The sequence below is a fragment of the Maniola jurtina genome, chromosome 5, assembly GCF_905333055.1.
Source record: "Maniola jurtina chromosome 5, ilManJurt1.1, whole genome shotgun sequence".
Lineage (NCBI taxonomy): Eukaryota > Metazoa > Arthropoda > Insecta > Lepidoptera > Nymphalidae > Maniola > Maniola jurtina.
The window spans coordinates 9,764,994-9,777,037 of NC_060033.1; the positions used below are offsets into that span (position 1 = coordinate 9,764,994).

At 33.3% G+C, this 12,044-nt stretch overlaps 1 protein-coding gene across 12 annotated transcripts in view; it reads right to left on the reverse strand.

The window, feature by feature from the left end:
- The window catches only part of LOC123865645 (dystonin), a 168,551-nt gene that overhangs the window by 119,726 nt on the left and 36,781 nt on the right, over positions 1 to 12,044 (reverse strand). For 8 of the 12 annotated variants that reach the window (XM_045906816.1, XM_045906814.1, XM_045906812.1 and 5 more), the window contains exons 4-6: positions 11,391 to 11,483; positions 9,976 to 10,065; positions 8,323 to 8,493 (exon numbers count right to left, since the gene is read on the reverse strand). In XM_045906816.1, coding sequence (XP_045762772.1) covers positions 8,323 to 8,493; positions 9,976 to 10,065; positions 11,391 to 11,483 — 354 coding nt within the window. Of the gene's footprint in view, positions 1 to 190; positions 295 to 8,322; positions 8,494 to 9,975; positions 10,066 to 11,390; positions 11,484 to 12,044 lie in introns of those variants that run through there. The other 4 variants (XM_045906821.1, XM_045906823.1, XM_045906822.1 and 1 more) reach the window with 2 other exon arrangements.

Consider the following 12,044-nt stretch of genomic DNA (forward strand, 5'->3'; position numbering starts at 1 on the left):
ACCGGCTCATTAGCGATCCGCTTCGTTACTTAGTAACATCCTATTCGTACATAATCACCAATATCCCACTAAATCTCAATCACAAAATGCCGCTATTGTCACCGGTGTTCCTCGTTAATTTTTCGCGTATCGACTCCGTAATGGAAAACTTTTGATAGATAAATAAAAATTATACTAATGTTACACACACCACAGTTATTCCTTTTTTCGAAATGGTTAGTGTGTTAGTTTTTTTTAGTTCGTTTCGTTTTTTCGAAATTCGAATAGCAGTGCGCGCGCGCTTCGGTCGGTCTCTGGCAGGTGACTGGCGCGCAGTTGCAGCTAGCCGTCCGTGACGGTGAAAAAAGTATCGTGGGTTTACGTATGGTTCCCATTCATTATGGAGCTGGATTCCATGATAATTGTCATGCTTAAAAGTTATTGTTTTCTTCCGCTTTTCTTTACTTTGGTTGCATTTAAAATTAGGTTCCCATCTTTAATATCCTCCTCTATATCACAAATAAGTATCCTAATTTTTAATTCCAATTTAAAACTTAATAAATTACCCAAAACATACCTGCGAAGTAATATTCACTTTTTTATTAACCCCCGACCCAAAAAGAGGGGTGTTATAAGTTTGACGTGTGTATCTGTGTATCTGTGTATCTGTGTGTCTGTGTATCTGTGTATCTGTGTATCTGTGTATCTGTCTGTGGCATCGTAGCGCCTAAACGAATGAACCGATTTTAATTTAGTTTTTTTTTGTTTGAAAGGTGGCTTGATCGAGAGTGTTCTTAACTATAATCCAAAAAAATTGGTTCAGCCGTTTGAAAGTTATCAGCTATTTTCTAGTTTTCTTGTAGAAAAGAAGGTTAGATAACCCTTAGGTTAATAATATTCAAGTGTCAATTGACAAATGTCAAGTTGTCAAGATGGACGTTGCCTTGATATACATAATTATTTATTTGAAAATGATTTGTCGGGGGTGTTGAAATTTTTTAATTTACACTTGTAAAAGACAAGAGTAACTAAAAATATGACCGATGTCACAACTCAATGAGCAAATCAATAGGAAGGGATTAGAAACGGTACAGGTAACAAAGGATATAAGATATCAAATTTATGTTTCCTACGCAAGGATTCATTATTAGCTCCGACTCTATTTTAATCCAGCCGTTTTGGAACAGGTTGTTAACTAACACAACTTAGATAACTATAAATCTTTTCTAATATTTTCTCGAAAAGCTTCACATTTTTCTACGCTTTGGTTGCCTTTTAGTGACTACCTTTGCACCCTAGAACAGTTTTCTTTTTCTATCTGTCCAAAAATGTTTGCGTGATAGCTGATACAAGCATTTCGTATAATAGGATAAAAAAAACTGTAAATACCGGATGTGTATCAATACAGTATAATTTGTATTTCCAAATAAAAGAATACGCCTGTAAATTAAAACATGACCGCTTTGTTGAGAAACCACATTACCAAAGTTAAAGATGAAAACTGCTTTTGATAATATTGTGTATTTTTTAGTTCATTTACTATTGTTATACTTTCACTATCGTAATACAAAATGGGAAATGCTAATTTATATTATACACGTATAATTGGCTTCGTATCTCAAATTCTAGTCATCTAGATTTTAGAGGGTTGATTTAGATAAAAGGTGGACCAATACTTCATTTCATTTCATTTGATCGTTCCTAGTTATATGTTCCAGAACTGCAAAGTATCGCCTCCATCGATAGTAATTATGTGTAATAGAGATCGAAGTAGGTAAATTAATTCCTATGCTTCAAATTAAATTTAATAAAAATAAACCATGATCTATTTGGAAGCCATGGTAAAATCATTAGCGAAGCAAGAATTTGTTCACCTTTAGCATCAATCACTTTTTGTACCCACAGTACCCATATTCGAGCAAATATTTAAATCTATCTTTATCTTCACCGTTTTGTCCGTCTTTACCAAACTTTTATTTGAATATCTTCATAACCTATTTTTTAGTTTTTTTTCAGACCAACGTTTAGTCAGCTATTATGTTTATTAAAATTAAATCCAAAGTTATGTCTTTACTACGTATTTGCATCCCACAATCAAACTCTATCATTTGTAATGTAGATAAATAGATCTTATACTTACTTTATATTTAATTTAATACCTACTGCTCTATTTTAATAGCTATATCAATAACATAAACACTCCTACACTACAATAGATACGCACCTGACAATAATCAGTTTTATTAAACAAAATATAGTAATAGGAAGTACTAATGCATCTAATCAAATTATGCGTGTAGGTAGACCATAATAAGGTAAAACGGGATTATGGTGTTTTTTACATATTGTAGTTTGTAATATTACGATTAATTGGCTGTGCTAATGACATGAGGTTAATATACATTAATTAAATATGTTTTTCAAGTAAAGGATAAGTACAAAAGTGCAACTGAAAAAGGTGTCTGTTCAACAGATCCCTTATTTGTAAGTTATCCGGAGTCGTGCTCTGCATGTGGGCAAAGCATGTAGTGTCTCCAAATGATCCCACACAATATAATTGGCCCGGCTAAATAACAGTGAACGCGTTAACTTTGGAATAATTCGAAACTAATTTAACAAAAAAATTATTCTACTTAATTAACAACTTGATAGATGATGCTCGCGACTTCATCAGTGAGGATTTGATTATTTTTTAAATCCCAAGTTGGAACACCAAGTTGGTTTTTCCGGGATAAAAAGTAGTCTTTGTTCGTTTCCGAGATGCAAGATGTATCTGTACCACATTTCAGTGAAAATGTAACAAACAGATAGATCAACACAGATACGTTCACATTTATGAATCGTATAGAATACATATATATTTTTTTAATTAAAGCTGTGAAATGAGATACATTTTATCGATTCAATAATGACAAATGCATAGGTAATAATAATAATAACGAATGTAATGTAAATAAAATATTAATTATTAAGTACACCAAATTGTTTTACAACATCAATAGTCTAAACATTATGTATCGCCATCTATATATGTGCGTCCGCGTTAAAGCGTTGCCAAGCGAAGCTTAGCAAACTGAAACAAGAACCATTCGGAACGGCGCAGAGCCATCTAGTGTTGAACAGTTATAAAGATGCAAGCGAGGCTTATAGCAATATCGATCTTCGATATTAAAGACGACTTACCATAATCGTCTGCTATGGTTTGCGTGGACAAAATATAAAATATGTAAGTCATTTCTTCAACATTACATTATTATGACGCTATTTAACATATTTTTGGCACTAATATTATCTGCTGTAGATAACCATTGTATTATTTGGTGATGGTATATCTTATTTATTTATACTGATCTACTTATTAAACGTTATACTCGTATTATTTATGCAGTACATTTTTATTACTCTTAGACCATAGTTCATCTTATGCTATAGTCAAACCATCCTTTCATCTTCCATCTATATCATCCAATAATGTTAATACAAACTCAACAAAGTATGTTCTTATTTTATACTTTGTGGATCTTTTTTTTTATTAAAGTTTTAAATATGTCTTGTATGGTTGAGCAGTTTCCATTCATGTTCAGCTAAATATATACCTACGACGGAACATTTTAATACCTTTATCATAATCGTAAATTATGGTACTTCCCCTTTAGAAACGGGTCGTAAAGCAATGTCTTTGTCTTTGATCATTATGTGATTGATCGTTTTATTGCAAAGGAGATCAATACATACCATTTAAGAGAGTTTCGGGAGAGGCAATACATTGAAATTTTGATCACTTTGATCGAAATCTTTATAAATCCAGATGAATTATGCGGAGAGATACGAGCTCTAAGGATGTGCGAGGATGAGTGGCGTATAATATGTATGTGAAACCCACAACAAAATCGCTTTATTTTCCTAGGTTAGCCCAACCTAGCTTTAGTGGAATCGGATAAGATAAGCTATGCTATTATCGTTTAGACGGGGAGGCAGCCTAAGTCTACTTTACTTACTGGCAACAATTTGCTTGTATATATAATATGTATAAATTAGTTACCTACTGGTATGTATTTATATTGACAGGACTAAAACACCGTAGAAAGTTTGTCGCAAGGGTGCGCGGGCGGCGTGGGTGTAACATCTGTTCCACGGCCTTGCGCCGACACCCCCGTCTGCCTACGCGCAGGTTGGTAAATTCTATGTGACGTCATTTTCCAGTTTACGAAAGGAAATATTATATACTAGCTGATGCCCGCGACGACGATTTAACTTTTGTAGAAATCCTTTGGGAGCCCTTCCATTTTCTGGGATGGACCGTAAAAGCTAACAGAGAGACACACTTTCACATTTTTTATTTATTTATATAGTATTTAGTAAACTTATACAATATACAGAGCATTTTTGTTACATTCAGTATAATATTATTATTAGTAAGGATTTTATGTTATTCTAACTTCTAATACAGTTTAAGTATAATATACTTACTTAATACTGCAGATAAATGTACATTTTCAAATATAGGGTACAGAAAGATCAATCTTAGACTTGTCTTCTTTTGGATAGGATTGTAGAAATCAGGAAGATAACCCGAGGAGTAAGCATTAGGCCTCATTCATACGAGAGCTTTTTTAACGTCCGTTAAAAAAGCGTTCAAATAGAACAAATGCATTCCCAAGTATGTGTTCACACGACAACGCTTTTTTAACGCGTACAACGTTAATACCCGCCAAGGCCGGGTTTTAACGCAACGCTTTTATAACGCTCGTGTGATTTAGGGATTATTGCTCGAATAGCAGTGCAACTGGACGGGGACTTACTTGTTGCAGCCAAGAACTGCTGAAATTTCAACCTGGGAAGCATCGCTCGACGTTAGAAATAAAGCGAGAACCTAAGCAAAATTTATCAATCGATATTTTTTTTTTAATGTTTAGAAGTTACATACATGATATCTCTATAAGAGTTATTAGTAAAGACAGCCAACAGTTGGTATTGTTTTAGTAAGCTAAGCGCGGGCATTGACCCGCGACTGAAATACGTGACGACCAGTTTGTCTGTTCGCTGTTACTTTTCAATGATTACGGTATAAGTTATGTACCTATACGGTGTATACGGTTCATTTGTTAGGTACCTATATATCGTTATTCGGACTGATCCCAAAGAGGTTCTTAACCTCAAGTTCGAAGGAACAAAGAGTCAATATTAGGGTTTCTGGGGAGGAAAAGATTAATTAAGAATCACCAAAGCGAGGTCATCAAACTGGGTGAAGATTATTTGACTTGTGCAGGATCGGAACATTATGAATCGCATGCATAACGTTGATCATACCTACCCCTTCAAAAATAAATTACCTACTACTTTATAGAACACAGCCTCTCCGCTGAATTTGTTTCTCCGTTCGCGCTAATCTTAGAAGCTACGGTGCCTACTGAATAAAGTAGTTTTTAAAGTCGAGGCTATTTAACATAATCACCTTGAGCATTACGTTTTACATTATCAGATCTAACAACTTCGCAATATTAGGTTGCATAAACAATCGCAAATAAGCTATGAATAAACATAATATCTGTATTGCTTTACATGACATCACTTATAAGGAGGTACAATATACAGGAGGGTTGAACAAATCACTCGGGTCAAGTAAACAAAGGTATAAAATTTCTGATCCGGTAAGTTTTAAAAATAGAAAAATATACAAGTGAGTAAATCACTCGAACGCAGAATAATATGTTTAATAGTACAACAGAAAACAACTTCATGATTACTTATTGCAATGTTGCCTCAATCAAAATATACTTGAATAAATTAAATGGATTATTCTTTTAAATAAGGAAGTTACATAATGGAATATCTAAAGATCAAAGTATTCAACGCGAGTGTGCATTTATATTTCTATCATTATACATATTAATTAACATTTAACAGTACATATACCACCACAATATAAAGAGTATATAGTATAGTGACAATATAAAGAGACTTATATGTTAAACAATGCACAAATTATAATGATGTGCGAGACACTTAGCATTTAGGAATTATTCATAAAATAACGCTTTTAGCATTTTAATACAACTTGTACCTATTGCTACAAAGCCAAGTAAGACAAGGTCGAGAACTTGGAAACTGTCCTAACTCCCAGGTCTTCTGAAATTACTTGAACTATGGGCATTAAAACGAATCGTGGAATACCTAACGAAATCGAAAAACGTAAACAACGAAAATGAATGTAAGTTGCACTTCCGTCGGATGTTTAAAATACCAACAGCCAATCATGCATCCTTTATAAGACTACCCGCTTTACCTTGCATAGAGTTTTATAATGACACGAGATCGATACATCCTGATAACACACTGTATAATATAGCCATATAAGGTTTGTTGTAAGTGTGCCAACCCACGCTGTCGTTCAATACCATATTAATAGTTTGTTATTTTTTATCGCTCACTGCAAACTGTCAACTTTCTGTAGGTTAGTTGCGAAAAGGAACTGTATAATGAACTTGTAGTTTCTATAATTTCAATTGATTAATGGACATACTCGTAGTTTCATAGTTAAGTACTTAATACAGAGAAGAAAACTTACATTATTAGGTATGTAATACTAAACCCACTAATGCTGTCTAACTTGTAATAATTGGCATTTTGGAGATTAGGAGACTGAATATTAATATGAAATTAGGCATAACCATTAAAAAAAAAATTAACCATTTTGAACATGAAGATTTTAACAGCTAACTACTTAGTTAATAAGAATCTCAGACAAACTACAAAATACATCAAATCTGACACGGAGGCGGGGAAGGATGATCACTGAAGTTAAAGCGAGTGACAAATAAATATTGAAACATGATAAAGAAAAAAGCGAAGTTATTGCGTTCAAAAATGTCCTCTGTAAACTTAAAAACAAATCTCCAAGTATTGTTTAAAACCAAATCAGATAGAAATTCAGTTCAAAAGGCATGAGGTCACTGCAATTCCGATTCCAATATTATCATAAGCGAAAGTAAAATAATAATAATGTTGGCTATGAACAATATGACATGACGCCATACTTGATTTGACTCATTGATTTTGCACTTTGTTGATCTTGTATTGAATACTCCTAAGTTTCATATTTAAGACTATAAGTTTATAACTAAAAGACAATATTATATTGAACTACCTTATGCCCGCGACTTTGTCCGCGTGAACTACATAAATATTGAATTTCAAGCCGCTATTTTACCCCGTCAGGGATTTAATTTTCAAAAACTCTTTCATAGCGGATGTCTATATCTGCATGCCCAGCCTAATTCGTCCAATAGTTTGAGTTGTGTCAAATCAGTCAATCAGTCAGTCAGTCGGTCAGTCTGCTTTTCCTTTTACAAATTTAGATTAATCTGCCGATCTGCGGAATCTTATTTAAATAATGCAAATTAAACTTTTACAAAAAAAAATTATGACACTGACTCAGTATTTAAAACAAAAATCACAGATCCACAAAAGTGAATGAATATGCTAAATGCAGCGTTCTCTTTCATATTACGTATCCCACAGTCGTTGCAATTCAGTAACAGCAGAACAATACTGCAATTAAAAAGAGACCTAAAAAGTTGCATTATATAAAGAAACGAGAGGGAAAGTGAGCTTACATTTTACAAACTTTGCATGTCACAACGCACAAGATATCTTTAATCTGTGTGAAGCGAAAATTACAACCAAGAATAATGTTGAATGATTAGAAGAGTTCTATTATTTTTAGGACGATATTGGTGATGAAAGCACATATTGATACCTGACCTTAAAACTGTCAATGGTCGTAAAATGCTTAACCTGACTGTGATGACTGATGAGTGATAAATGGACAAACGATTTGTTTTTAAAAGCCTTATCCTAATCATACCGCAAAAACTGATCTCTAAAATTACTATAATAAAAATTGTATAATGAGTACCTACAAGGATAACACGCAACTCGTTCGCAAAAAATACGCAACCACACCCTGACTCTACCCATAACTCTAATAAAGGTCAAAATATCAAGGTAGTTCAGAATGCGAATGTCCTGCACGTACAAACACGGCGTTTTCGTCACAGCCACTGATATGAATGTTAGATAAGTGTGTCATGGCAAACAAGGCTTTTCCATGTAGTGCAAAAACTGTTTACAGTTGAAGATTCAATAAGAGAGAAGCTAGGCTTTGTTGTCGGGATTCAATGTCCACGGAAGTCATTTTTTGGTTAGACAGTTCATATTATTTTGGCATCAAATGCGTTCGTTAATGAATAAGAATACACAGAAATATTGAAAACTATCTCAATATGTCTAATAATAAATAATGATCCCTAGGACGATAAAAAAAATCATTAGTACACTGACCTGGAAGTGCAAGATTATGGTCCATATCAATCCTAGTGTCAGCTTCGGGTTCCCGTCGACAATGTCCTCTGCCCTGATGTTGACAAGCTTGATCTTTTTGTACCGGAGGAAATCCAGGGCCATTTGTACATTCTGGAGCATATGAAACCGCATGCGGCCTCGTTCGCGCGGCTGGAAAACAAAATAAATTGTAGGTTTAGTTGAGAGTATACAGTGATTTTTGATAGAATAGGGATGCTTCCTACGTCAAAAATAAATTATTTCTCGGTTATTATTAAATGGAGGGTCTTCCAAAATATGTTAAATCTACGGAATTCGTTTATGTTTAAGTGTAACAACCAATTTAAATTGTCGATTAAACTAAAAAAGCACGTAAAATCATTGTGACGTCACAATCGATTATTTTATAGAAACTCGCATACTAAGCACGTGTTTTGTCGTTTGATATGTTACTGATTTGACTAGTTGGATACATTGTATCAAATCCGCCCCTGTTCAGAGACAACGCTATATAATTTTGAAGAAATCTATACTTCATAATATATGTTTTTTATGATAGTTACATGCATTTAGCAGAAAAGAGTCAATATATTATGTATATTAATTTAAGTACCATATGAATAAAAATAAAAACCAATATTAACCCATTGACTAATAATGTACTAACGTTAACCTCGTATTTTACCCCATCCAGACGATCAACTAGCAAATAAAAAAAGATCAATCTCAGTTCACAAGTGATCGATATACGCCCTCGACCTATATTAACCCCGCCATCTGCGGAAGGGTGAGATAGCAGTCGCTTCCGGACACACCTGCCTTAGTTTATTACAAGCTATTTAGTTTAAAGGCCGAAAGAGCTATTAACACGAACATGTTTGAATTTTTTTTAATTTGTACTTTAGCAAAATGGATCAAATGACGAACAATTTTTTGAAGATCACAACAAGTATCGTCATAAATGGACTAAAGATACACATATTAGTCTCTACGTTTAGTTAAATTGCTTACTTCATCTTAAAAACTGTGCCACTTAGAATAAATTATTATTATTTATTGAAAAAACTTGAACATCAAGGCTGCCTACGAGATTTACCGGATTCTTTCGGCATATCATTGATAACAACAAAATGTTTAATGATATAAAAACTGGTCTTTTATCGTAATAAAAGCTCTTTTGTATTTAACTATTCTCAATGATAAATAGCGCCACAAGCCATGTATTTTTAATATGGAATTGTTTGTTAGTTAATTACTGCTTGTAAGTCTTAATGATTATTATTTAATGTACATATGTACATAACTATTCTCTGTTACATAGAGAAATAGCGCCACACGCCATGTATAATTTTAAATATGGAAGTTTTAGTTACTGCTTGTAATTATTGCAGTTAGCAAATTAATCTCGAAACGATTTAAACTCACTATAAGTGGGTAAACAAATAAATTGTCGTTATCCAATACTTACTTCCTATATTTTACTTCCTTAGGAGTGGAATTTTCAAGAATCCTTTTTTAGCGGATGCCTGCGTCACCCGACCCGTCCAGTAGTTTAAGCTGTGCGTTTATAGATCCGTCAATCAGTCAGTCAGTCAGTCAGTCAGCTTTTACTTTTATATTTTTAGATTTACACATGTAAAAATGCGGACTTACAAGATGTTCGCCAGAAAGCACCTCCAGCAGCGAAATAAGGTTGAGTCCATCGCGAAGGTCTTCGAAGAGGTCGTTCACATGACGGTTCACCTGCAAGAATTTGCTTTTTAAAATAACGCTTTAATTTAACATTACACAGATCTGGCAGCATTTACATACATTTATACACCTGAAAAATAAAGAATCACTTACGGACGAATATTTTAACTTTTAAAAAGCGCTCTAAACGCCGACATATTGGCATTTATTGTATGGACAAAATGTCAATATCAGACAGTATTAATGAAACAGTTTCAGTATTCAACTGTGAGTGAATTCAATAACCAAAATTACTGATATAATATAAGTATATAAGACATCAACGTTTACGAGGCATCACCTGCAGGAATAACCTTTGAGCATACCTACTGCAGCTGTTAATTTAAAAACTAGTTACAGTTGTATATTTAAAAACTAGTATCAATTGTATATTTTTAATCGCTACTTTCGTTGTGTATTACAAAATACTATAAAATATACTTAACAAATATAATTGGTCAAGCCACCAACTATTAGCAAAATATCTTTCAGAGACTACAAAAATAGCCGACAAAAATTTTAATAAGGCTATTATGTAGATATTAATTATCTTGAACGAACGTTTCACACGCCATGCTGTTAATTCCGTACACAAGGCTGAACTCAAAATTAATCGACGAAAACCACAACGACAAAAACAAATTAAAATAAAAAACGAATAGACCAACTCCGAACTTAAAACGAGATAAGCACCTAAAAAAGCAAACAAAAAGAGGATTACAAGAACGAAGCAAGGATTTTAGGAAGGCCACATTTCGACGGGATAACTAAGCAATATTAAACAAAACAAAACAAAACAAGACTATAAAACTGATTTTTTGAAGACACATCATGCAAAGTATTATTTTCTGCGGGGTCGTTAAAATAATAAAATCTATAATATAAAAATGAATCGCAAAATGTGTTGGTAAGCGCATAACTCAACAACGCCTGGACCAATTTGGCCAAATCTTTTTTTTAAATGTTCGTTGAAGTTCAAGGATGGTTTTTACGGCGAGAAAAATTAGAATTATTGCTGGAAAAACCCTAAAAATAGCCCTTTTCTTTTTCCCATACAAATGATTTCTAACTAAAACGTAGTCAATTTGAGCTTTATTGCTATGGTATAAAGTTCATATTAAATTATCCTGGATTAGCACATAGGCTACTTTTTATCCCGGAAAACCAAAGAGTTTCCACGGGATTTCGAAAAACCTAAATCCACGCGGACGAAGTCGCGGGCGTCAGCTAGTAAGCATATATACTTTGTGACCTAGAAAGAGTTAAACTGGAAGACTATAAAACAACAACAACAAAACGATACCAAGTACCAACTAATCATTCCATAACAAACTTACTTGCTGAGGTGGGCAACATGGTTGATTATTGACAATCTCACATACATGAAGCCGCGTGTATGTCTGTCCGAGCAGCGTGAAATATGCAAAAACCTGAATAAGAGTGATGACAAGATACTGAGAAAAATGAGTACCTACAGCTGCAAAAATAAGTCATAACTGCTTTGTAAGACCATTTAAGAATTCAGATAAATATTCTGTCATCTCATCAGTACGGTAAATTACATAGATCATCAAAATGAAATATGAGATCATCCTGAATACCCAATAGTTGCGTCATCAATCATAAAGGTAAATCTCACAGCAATATTGTTATATTAAGAAATATAACATTTGTTGGATATAATTTATCCTTGTAAAGAAAATTTTGATGTAGATAGATATAAATTAATGATATAAGTGCAACATAATTTAACAAAAATGTTTCGTGAATTTTCGCATTGCAGCGATTTTTAAACATTATGTCGTCGTACACACCTTCAAATATTTCCAATGCTGCTCCGGATCCAACGGTAAAGCGATGAAAAATTAAACACAATGATTTTATATTATTCGTTTATAAAATCATCAAGGTAATTAATAAAAATTTACTAAGTAGTTATTTATATATTACTCACTAGTTGTATATTATAAACATTTTGTTTGCTTATGGTT